This window comes from Papio anubis, chromosome 8 (genome assembly GCF_008728515.1).
Source record: "Papio anubis isolate 15944 chromosome 8, Panubis1.0, whole genome shotgun sequence".
Classification (NCBI taxonomy): Eukaryota; Metazoa; Chordata; class Mammalia; order Primates; family Cercopithecidae; genus Papio; species Papio anubis.
In genome coordinates, this window is record NC_044983.1 from 118,663,661 (window position 1) to 118,688,697 (window position 25,037).

General features: G+C 40.0%; 1 protein-coding gene across 4 annotated transcripts in view; it reads right to left on the reverse strand.

The window, feature by feature from the left end:
- ATAD2 (ATPase family AAA domain containing 2) overlaps window positions 1-25,037 on the reverse strand; it is a 104,356-nt gene that overhangs the window by 26,414 nt on the left and 52,905 nt on the right. For all 4 annotated transcript variants that reach the window (XM_009213544.4, XM_009213543.4, XM_017962283.3 and 1 more), the window contains exons 19-26: window positions 24,720-24,905; window positions 15,981-16,116; window positions 13,974-14,170; window positions 12,729-12,888; window positions 10,596-10,718; window positions 10,274-10,417; window positions 4,545-4,937; window positions 2,236-2,369 (exon numbers count right to left, since the gene is read on the reverse strand). In XM_009213544.4, coding sequence (XP_009211808.2) covers window positions 2,236-2,369; window positions 4,545-4,937; window positions 10,274-10,417; window positions 10,596-10,718; window positions 12,729-12,888; window positions 13,974-14,170; window positions 15,981-16,116; window positions 24,720-24,905 — 1,473 coding nt within the window. The remainder of the gene's footprint in view (window positions 1-2,235; window positions 2,370-4,544; window positions 4,938-10,273; window positions 10,418-10,595; window positions 10,719-12,728; window positions 12,889-13,973; window positions 14,171-15,980; window positions 16,117-24,719; window positions 24,906-25,037) is intronic.

Consider the following 25,037-nt stretch of genomic DNA (forward strand, 5'->3'; position numbering starts at 1 on the left):
TGGCTACAGGTAATGGTCATAAAAACAATGTATGGGACCAATAATTTAGATCAGCATGTTAAAAACTGCAATTTAATACATTAAATAGTCACCTCCAACTACATATTTTATGCAAATTATTCTATACCAAGTATATCTTCTGATAAAAGGCCATTATTTATTGCATACCTAATGGATATACTGTACTATTACATAGTCCATTTTGATGGGTTATATTATCAGAAAAAGTAAAAATTGAAATAGTCTCAGTAATGAATTGACTATGAATGACATACATGTATACTGAGCAGAACAAAGCTGTAAAATTTATAACAATTAAGTAGAATAATAATTGCTACTCTTAACCCCAAACAACATAACATAGTGAACTTACACACAAGTTCCTGTTTCAGCACTAGGAATACCATTTTACTGTCATGAGATTTATATGGACTTTCAGTTCCACACACACTTTTTAATAGAGTTTTTCAGAAAGACTGCAGTTTTTTTAGAGAAACTACTCCAGGAATATTGCTGCTTCCTTCTCTAAGAAGTGTAGACATTGAGTTCTTATTAGCTCTGCTACATTCAAGAGAAAGGCTTTCCTAAGTTCATTAGTACTAACAGGTTCACTTTGTACTTAAACAGGGCAGATTTCCCTCTAAAATGCCAAAACTCTTATCTGTATTACAAATAATGTATCTTTGATAAATGTATAATGTTCTCAGACTTGAAATGTGGCCAAAATAAAACAGGTAAATTGGAATTGAGATGCAGAATGTTTTTACTTTTGAAGGAAAAGGGCAAGAAATCAATCTTATTTCAAATATGTTAAGGCAACTGTAACACATCCAAGTTGTTGGTTGAGGAGATAAGGCTGTTGTTTAGGTGTGTCAGGGTGTGGAGATCCAGATGTAGGATCACCGTTACAGAAGTGATGGCTATTCCAAAAGTAAAGAGTAACAGAGCAAATGATCAGAAAAACCCTGAGACGCTTACAAAAGTAGTTAAAGGCAAGGATGATTTAAGGACACAATAGTTAAGGAAGAAGAGTTATCTATAGTGTCAACTGTTACAGATATGGCAAGAAGAGTTCAGTTTAACAAAGGCAAGTATTATTAGCTATTAGGAGGTCATTTAATTACAGTGCTTAGGTTGAAAATTGAATTTAGGGGAATAGGCAGGGGAAAAGAATGAGCAACAGGTAACATGGCAGCTATAAGAATCACTTAGCTATTTTATTTTCCCTTTGATTCCTACCACGGATCCTTGGATATAATTCTTAATTTTGGGCCAGGCATGGTGGCTCATGCCTATAATCCTAGCACTTTGGGAGGCTGAGGCGGGAGGATTACTTGAGCTCAGGAGTTCAAGACCAAACTGGGCAACATAGTGAGACTTTGTCTATTTTTTTTTTTTAAGAAATAAAAATCTATTTTATATTAAAAAATAATAGTAATAATTCTTTTCTTTTTTAGATAGAGTTTTGCTCTTGTCACCCAGGCTGGAGTGCAGTGGCACGATCTTGGCTCCCTGCAACCTCCGCCTCCGGTTTCAAGTGATTCTCCTGCCTCAGCCTCCCCAGTAGCTGGGAATACAGGTGCCCACCACCACACTCAACTAATTTTTAATTTTATTTTATCTATTATTTATTTGTTCATTTTGAGACAGAGTCTCACTCTGTCACCCACGCTGGAGTGCAGTGGTGTGATCTCGGCTCACTGCAAGCTCCACCTCCTGGGTTCACGCCATTCTCCTGCCTCAGCCTCCCAAGTAGCTGGGACTACAGGCGCCTGCCACCATGCCCAGCTAATTTTGTTTTTGTACTTTTAGTAGAGATGGGGTTTCACTGTGTTAGCCAGGATAGTCTCGATCTCCTGACCTTGTGATCTGCCTGCCTCAGCCTCCCAAAGTGCTGGGATTGCAGGCATGAGTCACTGCACCCAGCCTAATTTTTTATTTTTAGTAAAAACAGGGTTTTGCACTGTTGGCCAGGCTGGTCTCAAACTCCTGACCTCAGGTGATCTGCCCACCTCGGCCTTCCAAAATGCTGGGGTTACAGGTGTGAGCCACTGCGCCTGACCTATTCTTAATTTGGAACAGGGGAAGGAGAAGAACAGTAAAGGGAAGTTTGGAGGAAAAAACGTTTTACTTTTTCATGTAAATCCCATGTAGCCAGAATGCTACTAGTCACAAGCCAGTGTTTGGGGATTACTAATCTGCAGAGTAAAAGCATTATGATTTCAATTTACATACTTTTAATCGCTCATGATCCACAACAAGTGAGGGTGTCGGCTGAGAAAGAATTGCCAAAGCCTTTTCAACACTGATGAGCTGCTGCTGTTCTACCTGGGAACGTCTAGCTCGAGTCATTCGCAGAACACACATTTCTAGAATGAAAAATCAAATAATTATTATTTGGTCCATAGATATGATGCCTAAAATAATAGTAACAGGCAGATTAAACAGGGCATGTTTACTAAGGACATAAACAGCAATTCTGGCTTATTAACTCATTCTATTGTAAGATTGAGATACCGCCACTCATACACTCAAAAATTAAGGACAGTTTGAGACATAGGTTTCATACTGAGTATTTCAAGGGGATTCTCAACAGGTTAGAATGTCTTCTACTTGGGCACAAGACACACAGAACTGAAAAGCTAGAAGGGACCTCAATAATCTAGAACAGGGGTTGTAAAATGCCATCCATGGTCAAAATCTGGCCTATCACTGTAAATTAAGTTTTATTAGAACACAGCCTGCCTGTAATTCCAGCACTTTGGGAGGCTGAGGCAGGTGAATCCCTTGAGTCCAGGAGTTCAAGACCAGCCTGGGCAACATGGAAAAACCCCATCTCTTTAAAAAAATAAAAAAAATTAGCTGCGCATGGTGGTACATGCCTATAGTCCCAGCTGCTTGGGCGGCTGAGGTTGGAGGATTGTTTGAGCCCAAGAGGCAGAAGTTGCAGTGAGCAGAGATCATGCCACTGAAATCCAGCCTGGATGACAGAGGAAGACTCTGTCTCAAAACAAACAAACAAACCCAGCCACATCAATTTTATCTACTGTCAATGTAGTTTTCCCAGCAGGGTTGAGTAGTTGTCACAGAGACCAAGATTGTATGGGCCCCTGTGTAGGCTAAAGTATTTAACTATCTGGTATTTGGTTCTTTAAATAAGAAGTCTGCTGATCTATGACTTAGAACAATACACTCAACGATAAATGAGAAAAATAAGGCCAGAAGAGGGGAAGAGACTTTTCTTTTTTTTTTTTTTTTTTTTGGAGATGCAGTCTTTTTGTCACCCAGGTTGGAGTGCAGTGGCATGATCTCAGCTCACTGCAACCTCTGCCTCCGCCTCCTGGGTTCAAGCAATTCTCCTGCCTCAGCCTCCGGTGCAGCTGGAACTACAGGTGTGTACTACCACGCCCAGCTAATTTTTGTATTTTTAGTAGAGACGGGGTTTCACCACATTGGCCAGGCTGGTCTCGAACTCCTGACCTCGTGATCCACCCACCTCAGCCTCCCAAAGGGCTGGGATTACAGGTCTGAGCTACCATGCCCGGCTGTGAAAAGACTTTTCTAAGGATATACATCTAATCGTTGAGACAGCCAGGATAAGAACCCAGATTTCTTGATATCTAAGCAAGTACCTGTGCCGCTAAATAGTATTCTTGTTAAAAAGAAAACGATACAAGAAAAATAAAACAAATCTGATTCAAACCAAAACATATTATACAGCCAGAAGATTAACATTTAAAATATTCACACTAGAAAGTATAGCCTAGACTACTATTGCTAATTACTCAAATACACTTAGAACTCATGTCAAAGAAGCCCTTGCAAAAGGCTTGCATTCAGTGTGTCAGCCACTGAAAAAAAAAAAAAGAAAAAAGTCCATTAACTTAGTCAATGCTTATTTTTGACCAAAATAAATTTCTGGCCCCATTATCCACAATTTTGCTTTGTATGATTAAATAATGTTTGGCTTTTCTAAAATCCAAACAAACCTACTATCAAGGGTTCCAGAAGATTCAAATGAGGACAATTCTAAATAGAAAATTTGCGGAGCAGGGTCCGTGGAATAAATATAAAAAATCTTGAACTTAACCTACAATAAGGGACAGAAAAATGATCAGGGTGGGTAAGAGTTGTTCATGCCACTCAGCAAGAATCATAGCAGACTCTTATTTTGCTTAAAAATGAAAGGGTATCATATGCTTTAGTTTGTTACATTTAATCTTCAAAATATCTCATTACCAAGCAACTGTCTATCTGCCCCAGTTTTGCAGATGAGCAAACAGACTAACAAGTTAAGTATCTTGCCAAAGGTCACAAGCTACTAAGTAGTGAATTGGAGGCTCAAATCTAGGTCTGTTTGATGCCACAGCTTGTAACTATCCTTACTAGCTCAATAGTAAACATACTGCTATTGTTTTCTAATTAACTAACATCTGCGCTCTGAAAGGCAAGCAAAAAGCAATAAACTAGGATGCAATTCGTTGTTTAGAAACTTTGAAATATCTTTTAAAATTAGTAAATTATTTTAATTGAAAAAGACGTACCTTTTCCTTCATTTTCATCAGAAATATGTATTATCTGAGAGCTAGAAGCATCTCCATTGCAAGCAGTCTTCTCTCTCCTTAATTCTGTACATGCTGTAGTCTTCCTAGAGTCTTCAAGCTCATTCTCGATATTACAAGTATTTGAATTATTTCTCAATTCCAGTTTGCTTTCAGAGGCATTTTGCTGCTTTTCGTTTTCTTCCACTGAAGACTCTCCTGTGTTTCCGGTCTCATTATGATCTACACTTGTGTCTTGAGTTTCCTCTGTATCACTCTCAATTTTGTGATCCATGGCATTCTGGCTATCATCCTTTGCCTGTGAAATCTTCCTTCGCTTTTTTATGGTGCCTAAGTACCATTTTGACTTTTTGCGAATTTTCCTCTTCAACTGAGCTTCAAGAAATTTAAAGAAAAATGATGAAAGAACATTCAACCATTTTCTAAAATTTGAAGAGTGAAAAACCCTGATATATGAAAGGATAGTGAGAAACCACAGTAGTTTTGTATGGTTAAAATACAGAAACAAGAATAGAGCATACTGTGAGAAGGTGGAGGAAGTGGGTAAGGCCCAGATCATAAAATGGTAAAAATTATTTTATCTTGAATACTTTTAATCTTGAATAATTTTAAGGAGGGTACTGACATGATCTGTCCGATGAATATTTTGCAAACATTACTTTGGCAGCAGTATGAGAAATGGACTGGAAGAAGGGCCAAACTTGAAATAGGCTACACTTATTAAGTGAGCATTTATCATATACTAGAAACTATCTTACTACATTGCCTAGACTGGAGTGCAATGGCTATACACAAGCACAGTCATGGCGCACTACAACCCCAAACTCCTGGGTTCAAGTGATCCTCCTACCTCAGCCACCTGAGTAGCTACAACTACAGGCGTATCCCACTGCATCAAGCATATACTAGGAATTCTAAGTCCCTTATGTACGCTTACTCATGAAAATTTCACTTTAACCCGGCCAGGTGTGGCGGCTCACGCCTGTAATCCCAGCACTTTGGGAGGCTGAGGAGGGCGGCTCACGAGGTCAGGAGATCGAGACCATCCTGGATAACACGGTGAAACCCCATCGCTACTAAAAATACAAAAAAATTTGCTGGGCATGGTAGCGGACGCCTGTAGTCCCAGCTACTCGCAGGAGAATGGTGTGAACCCGGGAGGCAGAGCTTGCAGCGAGTCGAGATCATGTCACTGCACTCCAGCCTGGGCAACAGAGCAAGACTCCGTCTCAAAAACAAAAACAAAAACAAAAATTTCACTTTAACCCAATGAAGTTTGCTACCATTATCATCGTCAGTTTACAGATGAAGAAACTAAGGTACAGAGAGGTTAAATATTCTGTCTAGACTAGATGCAATATAACCACACAGCAGAAGTCCTGGAAAGAAGTGGTAAAACTTTTAGGTAGTAGAAATGACAAAGGACAATTAAAGATTACCTTTCTCCCCAGTGGTTTTTTTCTTTTACTTCTTTCTTTCTTTTTTTGAGACAGGGTCTTGCTCTGTCACCCAGGCTGGAGTGCTGTGGCATAATCAATAGCTCACTGCAGCCTTGAACTCCTGGGCTTAAGCAATCATCCTGCCTCAGTCTCCCAAGAAGGTAGGGCTACAAATGTGTGCCACCATGCCTGGCTAGTGTTTTGTTTGGTTTTATAGAGATGGGGTCTTGCTCTGTTACCCAGGCTGGTCTTAAACTCCTGGCCTCAAGCAATCCTACCACTTTGGCCTCCCAAAGTGCTGGGATTGCAGACACAAGCCACAGTGCCTGGCCTCTGTTCAGTGATTTTTCTTAATGGTGTCTGGGTGCTTGTCTGCTGCCTCTTGGTTGTCAGAAGCTGCTTCTCTTGTTATCTTGATTTCTCTCTCTCTCTCTTTTTTTTTTTTTTGAGATGGAGTCTCACTCTGTCCCCCAGGCTGGAGTGCTGTGGCGCAATCTCGGCTCACTGCAAGCTCCAGCTCTGGGGTTCACGCCATTCTTCTGCCTCAGCCTCCCAAGTAGCTGTACTATAGGTGCCCACCACCATGCCTGGCTAATTTTTTGTATTTTTAGTAGTGATGGGGTTTCACCGTGTTAGCCAGGATGGTGTCGATCACCTGACCTCGTGATCCGCCCACCTTGGCCTCCCAAACTGCTGGGATTACAGGTGTGAGCCACCGCGCCTGGCCCTATCTTGATATTTTTAAAGCCAAACCTTTCTAAAATTATCAAACTATCTTTTGCTGGCATTAAATTCCTTCTACTTTGTCATATAATAACTTCATTTTTTCTAGAATTGTATTAGAATCTAGAATTGTATTAGAATACATTTTTCTAGAAATGTATTAGTATGCCTTTCTTATAGCAATCTTGCATCCGGATAAAAGCTGCATTTTCAATACCAGACAAAAGGTATTTCACAAAAAGTACAAAGTTTTTGCATCTGCTAGTGTAGCTGCAACAACAGCTTCACAAATTTCCTTCTTTTCTTTATTTTTTGAGACAGTCTTGCTCTATTGCCCAGGCTGGAAGGCAGTGGCATGATCTCAGCTCACTGCAACCTCTGCCCCGCCGGGTTCAAGCAATTCTCTTGCCTTAGTCCCCCGAGGAGCTGAGATTCCAGGAGGAGCTGGGATTACAACAGGTGCACACGACCATGCCCAGCTAGTTGTTGTATTTTTAGTAGAGACGGGGTTTCACCATGTTGGTCAGGCTGGTCTTGAGCTCCTGACCTCAGGCGATCTGCCCACCTTGACCTCCCAAAGTGCTGGGATTACACGTGTGAGCCACTGCGCCCAGTATTCTTTTCTTTCTTTTGAGACAAGGGTCTCGCTTCGTTAGCCAGGCTGCAGTGCAGTGATGCAATCTGGCTCACTGCAAACTCCACCTCCTGGGTTCAAGTGATTCTTGTGCCTCAGCCTCCCCAGTGGCTGGGATTACAGGCACTCTCTACCACACCTGGCTAATTTTTTTAATTTGTAGTAGAGACGGGGTTTCACCATGTTGACCAGGCTTGTCTCAAATTCTTGATCTCAAGTGATCCACCCGCCTCAGCCTCCCAAAGTGCTGGGTTTACAGGCGTGAGCCACCACGCCTAGCTCTTTATTATTATTATTGTTTTCAATGGTCCTTACACTGGATTCATTTGTCTTGAAAGGGCAGGATACTACAGCTGCAGACCTCAATCTATGGCACGTATCAAGCAATTCAACTTTATCTTAGAAGGTTATGACTTTCTCTGTTTCTTGGGAGCACTTCCAGCAATACTAGTGGCACCTCCTATGTGTCCTGTGGTGTTACTCAAGGTTTTTTGTACTATGCTAAACACAATAAAAAATAAAAAATACTTGAGAACTGCAAATCACTTTCTACTGCAATAAGCAATTTACTGGAGAGGTCAACTGCTCACCGCATCACACATCGTTTTAAGCAGACATTCATGAAACTTGAGCTCACCACAACACCAACAGGAGGTGGCTCCGAAATTATGGTAGTACAGTTATGTACTACAGTTAATTTTATGCAGTTGTGATTTATTTATTTCTTATTTTTTTGAGACGGAGTCTCGCTGTGTTGCTCAGGCAGGAGTGCAGTGGCGCGATCTCGGCTCACTGCAAGCTCCACCTCCCGGGTTCACGCCATTCTCCTGCCTCAGCCTCCCAAGTAGCTGGGACTACAGGCGCCCGCCACCATGCCCGGCTAATTTTTTGGATTTTTAGTAGAGATGGGGTTTCACTGTGTTAGCCAGGATGGTCTTGATCTCCTGACCTCGTGATCTGCCTGCCTTGGCCTCCCAAAGTGCTGGGATTACAGGCGTGAGCCACTGCCCCCGACCTAGTTGTCATTTAATACTGAATCTTTATATTTGTTTACATTTCTCTTGACCGCAAATGGTGCTATGTACGATCTGTGTGTGTGTGTTAAGTTTTGATAAATCTTAACTTTTTAAAATAGACTTGTGTATATTTTATAGTGGTAAGTGATAAAATAGACTACTGTCTATACATATTGTATGCATCTGTGACATACCTAATTTTTTCACTATTTCTAGGCTATGCAATTCAATCTGCAAGTTTTTTCAAACTGTTGCAAAGTCCAAAAAAATTTCCAAGATATTTATTGAAAAAAATCCACACATATGTGGACCTGTGCACCTCAAACTCGTTATTATTCAAGGGTCAATTGTACTCAGAACATAAACATCAAATGAATATCCACAAACAGAAGAAACTCACATAATCGGCACCCAGATTGAGAAACAGAATATATACTAACATTCCAAATCACCCTTATTCTAATTCTAGTCATAATATCCTAAAAGGTAAACAATATCCTGATTTATAACAGCATGGATTAGTTTTGCCCATTTTTGACTTCATACATAAAAATTTTAAATATATATTTTAAAATTTATGTCACATGTGAATATATCTAGGATTCACTCAACACTGGGAGGTTCATCCATGCTGTTGTATGTAGTTGACGTTTAAGGATTCTCATTGTATAATAATTCATATCTTTCCATTCTACTGGTAATGGGCATTTGAGCTACTCCCAGTGTTGAACCACGACTTTTAATGGCAAAACTGCAACCACTTTTGTACCAATCTAATATTATGAATATTGCTTCTTTGAATATTCTTGTACATGTTTTTTGGTGGATACAAAATATGTAATCCTATTGGGTAATCTATCAAACGATTGTTTTAAGGGAGCCAATTTCCATGTCATTAATTTCCACACATATATATTCTTGCTTAAAGTTGATTTGACTGTCAGCATTCTGGTACTGAAGGCCTCTTGCTAATTTTCTTCTCTTATCTTTCCTTTCCTAGCTGCCTCCTCCCATTTCTTCAAAAGAAGGGTTTACTCTTTCTCTATCTCAAATCAATTACCCGAGGATGGACAAACTTGCAACAGAAGGTTCTAACCCCAGCAAACACTGCTAACCCTAACCTTAACAGGCACACAGAGATCTAAAAAGGTAGCGAGGAATGGCCGGATGTGGTGGCTCACGCCTGTAATCCAAGCACTTTGGGAGGCTGAGGCAGGCAGATCATGGGATCAGGAGATCGAGACCATCCTGGCTAACACGGTGAAAACCCATCTAAAAAAAAAAAATTAGCCAGGCTTAGTGGCAGGCACCTATAGTCGCAGCTACTTGGGAGGCTGAGGCAGAAGAATGGCATGAACCTGGGACGCAGCGGTTGCAGTGAGCCGAGATTGCGCCACCGCACTCCAGCCTGAGTGACAGAGCGAGACTGTCTCAAAAAAAAAAAAAAAAAAGTAGTGAGGAATTACAGTGCCAAAATCTGGGAAAACAAATGAATAACAGAGGCTAAGAAGCTGAGCAGAGTCTGACAATGGGGCTTAAAGAACAAAAATTGGAATTAAAAGTCTGCCAAGGAAGGCAGGCCTCAGAAAACCCTACAGGCTTTGAATTGGTAATCTCTGGAGTTACCTCTTAAGAATAACGGGTGAGTAGGAAATAAACCAGAATTTACAGACATCAGTTTCAAATCCAGTCAGTCCACAATTAGATGGTGGCTTTTGGGTTGCAAGTGGTACATTATAAACTTGGATTTATTTCAAGAATGCAAAGTTGTCTTAATAGTAAGAAAATCAATGTAATTCATTGCTTTAACACAAATAAAGGAAAATAAAGGAGAAAGTGAATGGCATTAGTAAAGAATAAAGTTATAATTTCATAAACGAAAACTACTTGAGTACTTACCAGGAGTGCTGCAAGCCATGGGAGTACTTGGTGTCTTTAGCTTTTCATTCTGCTCTGGGTCTGATCTTTTGTCACCAGCAAGAGTGGAATTTTGCTTTGGCATCACATGGTAGTAAGACGGGGCATATTTGGAGGAGCTACAACCTTATAAACAGATATGTGGCATGTCAAAAGGATTTCCAGATTTCAAAATTACATGAAGGATTAACTAAAAGTACAAAATACATCTGAAGCATCCTTTTCAGATGCTTCTGAAATTCGTATATTCTGAAATTCATTCATAATATTAGGTTGGTACAAATCAACCAAATCACTTTCCTACCTCTTTTCTTTCTAGATTCCTGAATTTCTTCACAGAGCTGCTCAAAGTCTTCATCAAGTTCTTCTTTAATTATGGCATAGGCAGTATCTCTTAAAGCACAGGCTCTATGCCTAATAAGACGATCTATGAAGTGAATAAAAATTATAATTTTTAATTTCCCCCTTTCAATAATATAACAAAAATAAACTCAGCATATTGGTCTAAGATAGTAGTAGCTCTTACAATTCCTTTTTGTCCTATTCTGTTTCTGGTGCTAATCTAATGTTCTGGACATCTGATTCAATACGGCAGACTAAACCCAAACAATTTTACTCTCTGTCCTGTTTAGATCCCTTTGAAATATCAGAAAAAAAAAATCAATAGCAAGAAATCAAACAATAACAAAAATTAAAAGAGAAGGCTATCAGTGTCATTAGTGAACAAGGAATGTGAAAGAATTTTGCAAGAGGTATATAGAGGTTGTTATTCTATTGACAAAGAAACTAGACAAAGACAATGAAAAAACAACCCTCCACAGGAGACACTGGGAAAATCCTAAGCTCAGAGTATGAATACTACAAACTGGAATATGATTTGAGGCAGAAGACGGAATAAGTGAATGCAGGATTGCTTGAGCCACATCAATACTCCTCAAAGGACAAGAGTCTGCAAAATTCACTCCCAGGTTATACAGTATATTACACGCAGAATGTTGAGGTGGGTTTTCTAAAATGGCATTTGGGCCTGAAGAAAGTCAGGGCAAGGTCTAAGTAGTGATTCCTGAACCCAGCAGCATCAGTGTCACAGGGAAACTCATTGGAAATGCAAATTCTCAGGGTCCACACCTACAGAATCAGAAACCCTAGAGATGGGGTCCAGTGATCTGTATTTTATGAAGTCCTTTAGGAGACTGTGATGTCCACTAACATTTGACACCACTAGCCTGAAGTAATTTTAGACTGCCACAATAGACAGAAAGGGAGCAGCAGCAGCAGCATGACTGCAATGCAACAGTGAAAGCCCTCTGCCTCCAGGGTACCTCGTTCCTTCTTCCTACATACAATGGAATGTTCTCATCTTGTTAGTCTGTTTCCCACTGGTTAACTCCAGAACTCTGAACTACAGGGATATGCCTAGGGAAGGTGAGCTAGAGGACTGGGAGGGAAAGAATAGTAAGCTTTTCAATTGTTGAGAACATTTTCAGTAGTTTCCTATACTAATCAATCTATCTAACAAGAACCACCAATTTAAAAACAGAAAGCCAATGTACTGGAGGGGAAATTAATACAGAAAACAACTATTTTTAAAATGTATTTTTTTATCCACTGGTGAGTTAAAGAACTCTGCATCCGTAAGAACAGGAAGCGATCAAAAAATTAAATAAGCACCCAAGAAAGAACATTTCTTGGAAATGGACAAGCTGCAGAACAAACACATCATTAAAAATCCTTTATACATTTTCTTTTTAAAAATTTGTAAAAATTTATGGGGTGCAAGTGTAATTCTGTTACAGGCACAGACTACACATGAAGTCAGGGCTTTGGGGGTATCCACCACCCAAATAACATACATTGCACCCATTAAATTTTATATTAATAGAGGGGATAGGTGAGAGCAGAAGGGGTATATGCATAGAAAAAGTTCTGGAAAGATATCCTCAAACAGTGTCTGCCTTTGGAGAAAGGAAATGGAGGACTGGATTTTTAAAAATATTACTATTAGTAAGTCCTATATTATATTGCTTTTGTAATAAAAAGTATAATGGTCTTAACTAATAGAATATTTTAAAAACCATTTCATTACAGAGTGCCTACTTTTCCACTTTGAGGAAAAGCACTGATATACAAAATATACAAGCCATTTTGTGTCTCATTAGAGGATCTATCATGTAATTGTTAATAAACAGGGATTTGGGAATGAAAGAAACCTGCATTCAAATTCTCACTCTGCCCCTTCCTGGAAGTGTGACCTTGAGCAATGTTTTTCACCTTTCTACACTTCATTTTTACCATTTGTAAAATGGGGATAAGGTTGTTGTAAGAATTAAATAGTATTTTGATTATGTTTATAATATAGCACCTGACATAAAAATCAACCCTAAGTATTAACTGCCCCCCAACTCCACCCCCTGAAAAAAAATTCACTAATGCTCACCTCCAGGATCTCTATCTGGATTGTATTCTAAGGCATTACTACAGATTAGATCAATATCTCTCAAATAGTCTTTCACAGTCAGATACTTGTGTAGATCAATTTTACTGATTACAGATGAAAGGTCCATTGGTTGCTTTATTACAGTGACATAATCAGGAACCTAAAATTCAAGCAAATGATCAAATCACAAAATTAACTCTAAACATAACATGTGAGTCAAGTTTCTCTGCTAGGCAATATAGGAGATAGAGAATAAATACGTAAGAGATTATGATAATATATTCAACATAAAACCTTTGACTTGATCTAAGACTGTTTTTGTTTTGTATTTGTTTCTTATCCTTGGGCAGCTGTATTCTCCAGTAACAGCCTATATTCTTTCCTCATCCAATTGCCACCCATCCTTCAGGGCAACTTAAGACCTGGCTCTCCAGGTCTCTTCCAACTGTGCAGGTCATAATATCATGCCTGTTATCCCCAGCACTTTGGGAGGCTGAGACAGGAAGATTGCTTGAGGCCAAGAGTTTGAGACCAGGCTGGGCAACATAGCAAGACCCTATCTCTACAAGGTTGCAGTGAAAGATGATTGTGTCACTGCACTCCAGCCTGGGCAACAGAGTGAGGCCCCAACCTTTACTACAAAAACAAAACAAAACAAAACAAAAAAACAAAAAAAAAAACCACACAACAAAAAAAGGGCCGGGAATGGTGGCTCATGCGTGTCATCCCAGCACTTTCAGAAGCCGAGGCAGGTGGATCACCTGAGGTCAGGAGTTTGAGACCAGCCTCGCCAATATGGAGAAACCCTGTCTCTACTAAAAATACAAAAATTAGCTGGGTGTGGTGGCACATGCCTGTAGTCCCAGCTACTTGGGAGGCTGAGGCAGGAGAATTGCTTGAACCTGGTAGGTGGAGGCTGCAATGAGCCGAGATCGCGCCATTGCACTCTGGCCTGGGCAACAGGAGCAAAACTGTGTCTCAAAAAAATAACAAACAAAATAAGACATTCTCAATTACTTCTGGAATGTTTAGGTTGGGGAGACAAAGTTAATTGTCTGCAGGAAAGGAAAATGTGTTACCCTGCTCTTAAAGTCTCCATGTGCTTAGGACGCTAATCCGGTACATGTTTCCAAATAGATAAAACTAGTTCAGAGTGTAGGCAGAACCACATAAACTCTTCAAATATCCTTTGATTGTGAAGCATTATAGCCTAGAATACACTTGATCCAAAGATTAAATTAATACCTCATCAGGGTCAACAGGCTTAGTAAACACTCGGAATCGTTTGTCAATAGCAAGCCTATGCGTAACATTTCTTAAGAAAATCCTCAGTTCTCTAAATGTATCTTCTTCTTGTTCTTCTAGTCGTTTCACTTCTTCTGCTGTCAGCGATCTTGGCTCAGGTGGTGGTGCTACTGGGAGTACCTCCAAAGCCTGCAAAACTTCACATGAATGGAAGAGTTTAGTTATTGCTCCTCCATAACACTGAGGGTTAACAAGTGATTTAGTGAAAACAGAGTCAGGATTTGAGGGATTATCTTCCTTACATATGCAAGGAATCCAAAGATTTGGAATATAAAAGTACTACCATAATCTCTAACCCTACATCCCCTCTAGAAATCATTAGCAACTTATAATTTGGAATGCTAATTCCTACAAGTCATTACCTCTGTTCCATTTTAAGATAATTTAAGAGGCGGCCAGGCACAGTGGCTCACACCTGTAATCCCATCACTTTGGGAGCCCGAGGTGGGAGGATCACGAGGTCAGGAGATCGAGACCATCCTGGCTGACACGGTGAAACCCCGTCTCTATTAAAAATACAAAAAATTAGCCGGGCATCGCGGCATGTGCCTGTAGTCCCAGCTACTCAGGAGGTTGAGGCCGGAGAATGGCATGAACCCGGGGGGCAGAGCTTGCAGTGAGCCAAGATCGTGCCACTGCACTCCAGCCTGGGTGACAGAGAGGGACTTCGTCTCAAAAACAAACAAACAAACAAACAAACACCCAGATAATTTAAGAGGTTATTAAACTTTGAAATTGCATTATTTCCAGGACAAAAATATTCTAACTATAAAAAAGCCTTCTTTACTAGTTTTGAACTAATGAAAATGTATAATATGTTTCAAATATAACAAAAGGTTATTTTGTTTAAATAGATATCCAATGAGTACTCAGGATTAAAAAAAGGATTATTAGAGTCCTGCCACAATGAGCTGACAAACTACTAAGGGAGTAAGAGGCATAATTATATAATCGTAATGCCATATTAGTAGTATTTTAAAAGTATGATGGGTCATAAAGGCAGAAGTAATTCATTTTGCCCATATAAAATATAAGTTAGGAAAGGCTTCATAATAAAGAATAAATGAGGTATACTAAAAGGACAAGTATTTAGCCAGGTATGGTGGCATGAGCCTGTAGTCCTAGCTACTTGGGAGGCTGAGGTGGGAGGATGCTTGAGCCCAGGAGGTTGAGGCTGCAGTGAGCCTCGATCATGCCACTTCAATCCAGTGGGTGACACAGACCCTGTCTCAAAAAATAAAAATAAAAGAATAAGTAGTTCTTTAGACAGAGATGAGGGATAGAGAGAGAAGCTTTACTAACAAGAGAGCAAGAATTAATAAAATAGTGAAAAGGTAAAATTATGTTACATATGGTTTAAAGATAGTGTTTTATAAGAAAAAATGTGGCGGTGGAGGGCTGAGCAGAACACAAGTGCTCAAAATGAGCTTAGAAAGATAGATTGGGGGGGCTGGGTGTGGTGGCTCACGCCTGTAATCCCAGTACTTTGGGAGGCTGAGGCGGGTGGATCACGAGGTCAGGAGATCGGGACCACGGTGAAACCCTGTCTCTACTAAAAATACAAAAATTAAGCCGGGCATGGTGGTGGGCGCCTGTAGTCCCAGGTACTCAGGAGGCTGAGGCAGGAGAATGGAGTGAACTCAGGAGGCGGAGCTTGCAGTGAGCCGAGATGGTGCCACTGCACTCTAGCCTGGGCAACAGAGCAAGACTCCATCTCAAAAAAAAAAAAAAAAAAAGAAAGATTGGGGCTATACTATGAAATACCTTGTGTACCTTAAGAACTTCAGTCCATTTTAATGGGAAGCATAGACAGTTTTAAGCAGCAGATGCATCAACCTCATGACTGAGGTTTTGAGCTTGTGTTATCAGACATATGTCAATGCCATTAACTGTTTCATTCCCATTTTCTCAAAATTATTAAATATTAACTTTGATATAGAAACTAACCTGCTTTCTTTTTTGATATAGGAGGCTTAGCAGCTTGTTTTAGAATTAAATCTTCAAAAAATTTTGTCCGTTCTTCTTTACCCGGTAACTGGACATTAAAAATCTCTCCATAATCACGGATAAACAATTCTTGCACCTTAAAAAAGAAAACAAATGCAATATATATCATATATACAGATGACCCCCAACTTACAATGGTTCAATTTACAATTTTTAGACTTTTCAACAGCATGAAAGTGGTATGTATTCAGTATGTCCCTCCACTTACAATTGGGTTATGTCCAAAAAACCCATCATATGTCAAGGAGCATCTGTACAGTATATACACAGATATATGCAGTATATATACACACATGCATATGAAATGCATGTGTTGGCCGGGTACGGTGGCTCAAGCCTGTAATCCCAGCACTTTGGGAGGCCGAGACGGGCGGATCACGAGGTCAGGAGATCGAGACCATCTTGGCTAACACGGTGAAACCCTGTCTCTACTAAAAAATACAAAAAACTAGCCGGGCGAGGTGGCAGGCGCCTATAGTCCTAGCTACTCGGGAGGCTGAGGCAAGAGTATGGCGTAAACCCGGGAGGTGGAGCTTGCAGTGAGCTGAGATCCGGCCACTGCACTCCAGCCTGGGCGACAGAGCAAGATTCTGTCTCAAAAAAAAAAAAAAAAAAAAAAGACATGCATTTAATACAATAGCAGGTTATTATACACATATTTTTAATGACAAGTTAAACTGTATATTTTTTAAACAAGTCTTTAAAGAATGTTAGATTTATGTATAAACCAGGTTTACAAGAGATTAAGGAACTAAAAATCATGAGAACTCAAGAATCCAAACTACAATTAATAAAGGAACTAACTTGATATTTTACTTTTTTCATTTTCTTTTTTTTTTTTTTTAAGAGACAAGGTCTCGCTCTGTCACTCAGGCTGATTGCAGTGGTACAATTGTAGCTCACTGCAGCCTCAAACTGGGCTCAAGCAGTCCTCTTGTCACAGCCTCCTGAGTAGCTGACACTATAAGCACGCACTGCCACACTCAGCTAATTTTTAAAGTTTTTGTAGAGATAGGGTCTCCTTGTGTTGTCCAGGCTGATCCCAAATTCCTAGGCATAAGTGATCCTCCTGCCCTGGCCTCCCAAAGTGCTAGGATTACACACATATGCCACTGTGCCTGGCCCTGATACTTAAAAGGTCTGCTGAGATCAATTAATTAATTTTCCCAACCCCAAATGAGATGAGATATAAGAAAGAGCAGTTGTTCAAAAAGAAAAAGCAAGCAAACAAACAAAAACCAAAATATAAAGGCCAGAAGTTAAGTGTGGGCTACAAGAGAGATATTGGAAACTCAGTGGACTGCTGGTAAGAATGTAAAATAGTATAGCTGCTGTGGAAAACAATTTGGTGGTTTCTCAACGTTTAAACACAGAATTAGTATACGATGTGGCAATTCCCCTTCTAGGTATACCAAAGAAAACTGAAAACAAAAACTCAAACGAGTATTTGTACTCCAGTAATCATAGCAGCTTTATTCAGAAACGTCAGGAGGTGAAGATGACCCAAATGTCTGTCACCAGATGAATGGATACAAAATGTGGTATATACATACAATGGAAAAGTATTCACCCTAAAAAGGAATAAAATTTGGACACAAGATACAACATGGATGAACCTTGAAAACATTACACTAAACAAGATACAAAAGACAAATACATATTCAAATTATGAGGTACCTAGAATAAATAATTCACAGAGACAAATTATAACAGAAGTTACCAAGGGCTGTGGGGAGACAGAAATGGGGAATTACCATTAATAGGTACAGAGTTTCTGCTTGGGATAACAAGAAAGATCTGGATAGTGGTGATGGTTGCCCAACATTGTAAATGTATTTAATGCGACTATACTACATGCTTAAAAAAATTGTTAAAATGATAAGTCCTTTTTTTTTTTTTTTTGAGACAGGGTCTCACTCTGTCACCTAGGCGGGAGTGCAGTGGTGCAATCTCGACTCACTGCAGACTCCACCTCCCAGATTCAAGCGGTTCTCCCACTTCAGCCTCCCGAGTAGCTGCAACTATAGGTGCATACCACCACGCACATCTAATTTTTGTATTTTTTGGTTGAGATTGGGTTTCACCAGGTTGGCCAGGCTGGTCTTGAACTCCTGATCTCAAGTGATCGGCCCACCTCGGGCTCCCAGTTTTGTCATGTATATTTTACATGTGTAAGCTAAAAAGTAGACTAGAAGATACTAGAAGCTGGGAAAGGTGAGGAAAAGAAGGAAATAGGGAAAGATTTGTTAAAGGATACAAAATTACAGTCAGGAGGGGAGGAGTAAGTTCTTTTTTTTTTTGTTTTTTGGAGACAGAGTCTTGCTCTGTCACCCAGGCTGGAGTGCAGTGGCGCAATCTTGGCGGCTCACTGCAGCCTCTGCCTCCTGGGTTCAAGCAATTCTCCTGCCTCAGCCTCCTGAGTAGCTGGGATTACAGATGCTTGCCATCATGCCTGGCAATTTTTTTTTTTTTTTTGTATTTTTAGTAGAGACAGGGTTTCACTATGTTGGCCAGGTTGGTCTCAAATTCCTGACCTCAGGTGATCCGCCTGCTTTGGTCTCCGAAAGTGCTGGGATTACAAGTGTGAGCACTGTAAGATGACTATAGTTAACAAGATTACATAGTTCTAGGATGAGTGTGGTGGCTCATGCCTATAATCTCAAGACTTTGGGAGGCCGAGTCAGGCGGATCTGAGGTTGAGAGTTCGAGATCAGCCTGAGCAACATGGAGAAACCCCTTCTCTACTAAAAATACAAAAATAAACCAAGCATGGTGATGTGTGCCTGTAATTCCAGCTACTCAGGAGGCTGAGGCAGGAGAATCACTCGAACCTGGGAGGTGGAAGTTGCAGTGGGCTGAGATCATGCCGCTGCACTACAGCCTGGGTGACAGAGCGAGACTCTGTCTCAAAAAATAAAATAAAAATTATTCCAGTCAGGGGTTTATAAGCATAGTTTTGTAGACATCACATGTTCAAAAATATCTATTTGTTCTCTCATGCAAATGCTAACTTGGTTGGACAGAAAATTATAGGTCAAAATTATTTTACTTCAGAACACTGAAAATATTGCTCCACTGTCTCCTTAGCGGTCATTGTTGCCAATGAGAAAATAGAAGCAATTTGACTTTCCTTCCTTTCTAGTATGCTTTTTCTTTTGGAACATTTTTGGATTTTTCTCTGTACCTTTGGCATTATTTAAGTGATGTTATTTCTCATACTTGGAACACATGGGGCTTTTAAATCTTAAGAAGACTCATAGTATTCTTTAACTGTACAAAATGTTCTACTGTGTGAATATTTTCTCCCTAAACTTCTTGTTTTTATCTCCCATAAATCCCATGAGACCTTAATCTATCTCCTCCATTTGTTTTAATTTTTTCCTCATACTTTTCAAGTCTTTGTACTTTTGTATCACATACTTAAGAATTACTGGTCTTACGATCTTCCACTTTGCTAATTTGTCCTTCATCTGGGTCTGCTCCCTTCTCAGCCTATAAAAAATTTTATTTCCTTTTTACACGGGTTGTTTCATTTATAATGTCTCCAATCGGTTCTTTGTCACAGTTTGTGTTGGTGATACATGGATATTATTCATGAGGTTGTCCTTCCTCAAATGTTTATTTATAACTATGTGTTTGCCTTTTAAATCTGTTTGCCCATAGGTGCTATTTCTGTTTATTCTAGCTTCTCCCTCCAGTGACTATGAAAGCTAGTCTATAATGGAAGCAGAAATGTGCCTACAATTTGTCTTGTGGGCACAGGGGCTCCCCATTTCTCCTGATATCAGCAGCCATATATAAGCCTGTTAAATTAGTCCTGGGGCACAACCACACTGCCCTAGCTGAGGACAAACAACCCTGCTGACTGCTGCTTGGTATAGGGACTAGAAGTGAAGAAAGTCAATTACCCCAGGGTTGTCCAAAGGCTGTTTTTGTTTTGTTTTGTTGTGAGACAGGGTCTTGCTCTGTCACCCAGGCTGGAGTGCAGTGGCATGATCTTGGCTCACTGCAACTTCTGCCTCCCGGGTTCAAGCGATTCTCATACCTCAGCTTCCCAAGTAGCTGGGACTACAGGTGTGCGCTACTATGCCTGGCTAATTTTCATATTTTTAGTAGAGATGGGGTTTCTCCATGTTAGCCAGGCTGGTCTCAAACTCCTGACCTCAAGTGATCTGCCCGCCTCGGCCTCCCAAAGTGCTGGGATTAGAGGTGTGAGCCACCACGCCCAGCTCAAAGGTTCTTTCAACTCCTTCATTGAACCGATCCTCAGCTAGAAATCACTCTTGCCTTTCAAAGTAGTTCTTTCATGCATATGCTGTGAATTGTGGTCATCTTCATCAATCTAATCCTCACTACTTTGCGTTTCATGGATTCAGGAAAACTCCAAATCCACTAACAGCATTCTTTCTCATCTTTCCATACTGGCCTGAGTGGGTCCACTTGTGCTCATGCATATAGACAGTCGTTTTCTGACTGCAGTTTTGAGATGGACAAATTTTAATGTGGCTAATAATGGACTACACAGTATTTCTCATATAGTATAGTGTAATGTTATATCAATGGTATCACTAAATTACTGAAAACTTGCTTATTTGCATGCTTATGGACTATTCATTTTCTAAAAAGAGGCAATTCCTAGTCCCAGGCCCATTCTCCCCTACTTATAGAATGTGGTATTAAAATATTTTACCCAATTTGCAATTATAGACTTAGAAAACATTATCCTAACAAAAAAAGTAAGAGAAGCTATCTTTTAAGAAAATAATTTTGGTATAGAATTTCCACATTCTCAATAAAGTTTCCCCAGATTAAACTGATTACTTTTTTCAACCTCCCCACATCCATACAAAGTTCACCTAGTCTGTCTGTCTTGTTACCCAGAGCATAAAGCCATTATCTTTATTTCAAATCTCAAAATGATTAATAGTTTCAGTTGATAGAAGAAGCAGCCAGTAATACTATGGCTAACAATCTTTCTTTCCACTGTGTTAATCAGAACACTGCTAGAGTACTTCATTCATTCTGGCTCTGGACTTCCAAAAGAACTAGAAAAAAGAAAGACATTCAGGAGAGTGACTAGAATTTTGAAGAAACTACAACCTGGTGTGCTGTGTAACAAAGTCTACTACTATTACCACAATCTGTATTCTTGTTCTTTGGGCACACAGCTAGGTCAGATTTCCTAGCCATGCTTGCAATGAAGTATGGCTATGTGACTGAGCTTTAGCCAGTGGAATATGAAAGGAAGTGATTTACATCACTTCTAAGTCAGGCACAAGCAAGAGCCTGTCCTTTCAGTTGACTGGACTGAAAGCGACCTGGAAGGCTACATGATGAAAATAAGAAAACAGGCCAGGCAAGGTGGCTCATGCCTGTAATCCCAGCACTTTGGGAGGACAAGGCAAGTGGATCACCTGAAGTCAGGAGTTCAAGATCAGCCTGGCCAACATGGTGAAACCCCATCTCTACTACAAATACAAAATTAGCTGGGCATGGTGGCGGACACCTGTAATCCCAGCTACTTGGGAGGCTGAGGCAGGAGAACTGCTTAAACCCAGGAGGCTGAGGCTGCAGTGAGCCAAGATAGTGCCCCTGCACTGTCAGTCTAGGCAACAGAGTGCGACTCCATCTCCAAAAATAAATAAACAAACAAGTAAATAAAATTAAATATCTTTCAGCCTGAGTGTTTGAATGACTGCACAGCAGAAGACAAACTTGCCAATGTAATCAACCTGCCTAGTATTGTTAAAGTGAGTAAGAAATAAACTTCTACTTTATTAATAGCCCTAATGAATATACCATATCCTGTTTAATGTGAAAAAGGCCTGGGTTAGCAAGACATAAAAGAGTATTCAAATATACAAAGACTTGTCATGATGAAGATGTATTAGTCAAGTTCTATATGCAATCTGGGAAATGAATGGAGATTAAGAAGTGGAAGATTTGTGCTCGCTTCAGCAGCACATATACTAAAATTAGAACAATACAGAAGGTTAGCATGACCCCTTTATGGTTTAAAAAAAAAGAAAAAGAAATGAAAGCCTCCCTCAATAAGCTGGATTTTTAGGAGTCAGAGGTAACAAAAAGAACTGTGTAGAAAGTGTTTCAACATAGGTGAGATATCCACATAAAGGCGATAGAGTATGAAACTAGATAATTAAGTAAACTGGAAACCTTTAAGGACCTCCCCCACTCAAATAGTTTATAATATATACTTAATATTCATTTCCTAGCTTATTTAACTTGCAGGTTTTGTAATCAATTATTATTATACAGAGTCACTGGGGACATAATCTGGTCCCTTGATAACCTTGGCCTCCTTTCCTCCTACATTGCCCTTCTTGCTATTTTTCCAAGCTGCCAGACACAGATCTGCCTCAGAGCCTCTGCATTTGCTTTTTCCTCCGCTAGGACCTTTTGTCCCTCAGCTATTCCAATAGTTCACAACCTTACCTTTTCCACGTCTTTCCTCAAATATCATCATCTTTTTTTTTTTTTTGAGATGGAGTTTTGCTTTGTCGCCCCGGCTGGAGTGCAATGGTGGGATCTTGGTTCACTGCAAACTCCACCTCCTGGGTTCAAGCAATTCTCCCACCTCAGCCTCCCGAGTAGCTGGGATTACGGACACACATTACCACGTCCCGCTAATATTTTGTAGAGACAGAGTTTCACCATGTTGGCCAGGCTGGGCTTGAATTCCTGATCTCAGGTGATCCGCCCACCTTGGCCTCCCAAAGTGCTAGGACTGCAGGCGTGAACCACCATACCCGGCCAAATATCAACTTCTTGCTGAGGCCTTATCTAGCCTATTTAACACTGCAACCTACCCATACTCTTTTGGTACTCCTTAGCTAAATCTTTCTCCACAACAATAGTTAGTATTATAAATTTTTTTTTTTTGAGACGGAGTCTTGCTCTGTCTCCCAGGCTGGAGTGCAGTGGCCGGATCTCAGCTCACTGCAAGCTCCGCCTCCCAAGTTTACACCATTCTCCTGCCTCAGCCTCCCAAGTAGCTGGGACTACAGGCGCCCGCCACCTCGCCTGGCTAGTTTTTTGTATTTTTTTTTTTTTAGTAGAGACGGGGTTTCACCGTGTTAGCCAGGATGGTCCCGATCTCCTGACCTCGTGATCCACCCGTCTCGGCCTCCCAAAGTGCTGGGATTACAGGCTTGAGCCACTGCGCCTGGCTATAAATTTTTTAAAACTTCTCTCCCCCACTCAACTAAAATGTTAGCCCTATATGTGTAAGGATATACATTTTTGTCTATCTTAGTCACTGTTATATCTCCAGTGCCTGGAACCATGCTTGGGAGAAAATAAGCACTCAATAAATATTTCTTTAATAAGTATTTGAGCTTATCTTCCTACTAGTGTACTAAAAAGTGTAAACCAATTTTGTCAAAGGTGTGGAAAAAAACATTTAACTAATTCATTAAAATACACAGAAGCCTACAATATGCTTGTTATGTGCTCTATGGATACAAAGGTAACAAAAAATAGTCCCTAATTTCAGGTACTTTACTTTCTGATGGGGAAACAGAGTCAAGCAAATTAATATTTAATGGCAGGAGGCAATACAAATAAAGTAGGAAAAGGGAAAAGAGTATGATGGGTAGAAGAGCTATTGCTATTATTGAGAAATTCTGATCACAGAAGGCCTCCCTGAGATGATATCTGAGCAGAGATTTGAGAAAAACAAAAAATGATGCCAGGCAAATATGTAAGAGAAGAGTATTCCAGTCAGAAGCAGCATGGCCTTTTGTTCACTATTGGCAGTTGTCTAAATGGGCACAAACTTGAATGAGTAATTTAGTATTGTTAAAACTTGTAAATCTAAAATACTCAGCTACACCTATTCCACTTCTAGGAATCAATGCTAGAAAAATCCACATACTAGTGTTCATACAAACTAAAATACAAGGATGCTCACTATAACAGTTCAGTAGAAAAAAATCTGGAAAACAACCAAAAAACCTATCAACAGGGCTTTGGATAAATAAATTATACTACATCAAAAGTGGAAAAGCCATGCAGCTCTTAAAGAGACTTTAGCACTAACAAATACACGAGACACATTTATTGATAAGTGAATAAAGCAAATTGCAGAATAGTATGTATCATATAATCCCATTTTTTAAAAACTTTTTTTTTTTTTTTTTGGAGACAGAGTCTTACTCTGTCGCCCAGGCTGGAGTGCAGTGGCTCACTTGGCTCACTGCAAGCTCCGCCTCCCAGGTTCACGCCATTCTCCTGCCTCAGCCTCTGGAGTAGCTGGGACTACAGGCACCCACCACCACGCCCGGCTAATTTTTTTGTATTTTTAGTAGAGACAGGGTTTCACCGTGTTAGCCAGGATGGTCTCGATCTCCTGACCTCATGATCCACCCGCCTCGGCATCCCAAAGTGCTGGGATTACAGATGTGAGCCACCGCGCCCGACATATAATCCCATTTTTTAAGAGAAAAAATTTATGTATCCTTAATATATACATACACATATATATACACCATCTTACCCAATGAGCACATATACCAAATAGTTAACAATGGTATCTTTAGCAAGAAAACTTATCCTTTTATTCACTTCTATAGCATTTGAATTTTTTCAGTAAGTTATGATTATTTTGGTACAAACAACTCTCTTCTTAAAAGTATAATGACTCTCCCCCACATAAATTACCTCTTCTGGCAAAGCAGAATGGGGTTTGTCAGAAGTTGCAAGTAGTAAAACTGGAGCAAATGAAGGAATATTCTGTAATAATGTGGTAAATGTGGCTTTAAGTGTTGGTCCAACTATTTCCCACCACAAGTGGATATGAGGAACATACACTATACTTGGTGCTGTTCTCTTAGCTTCGCGAATCACCTAGTAGAGCGAGAACAAAACAAATTCAGTTAGAGTCAACATGTTAATAATGCTAGTTCTATTAGTCTGAAACAATGTTTAACCTCCCAGAAATAACATATAAAGTCCTCAAGTTTTTAAAATGCTCCTCCA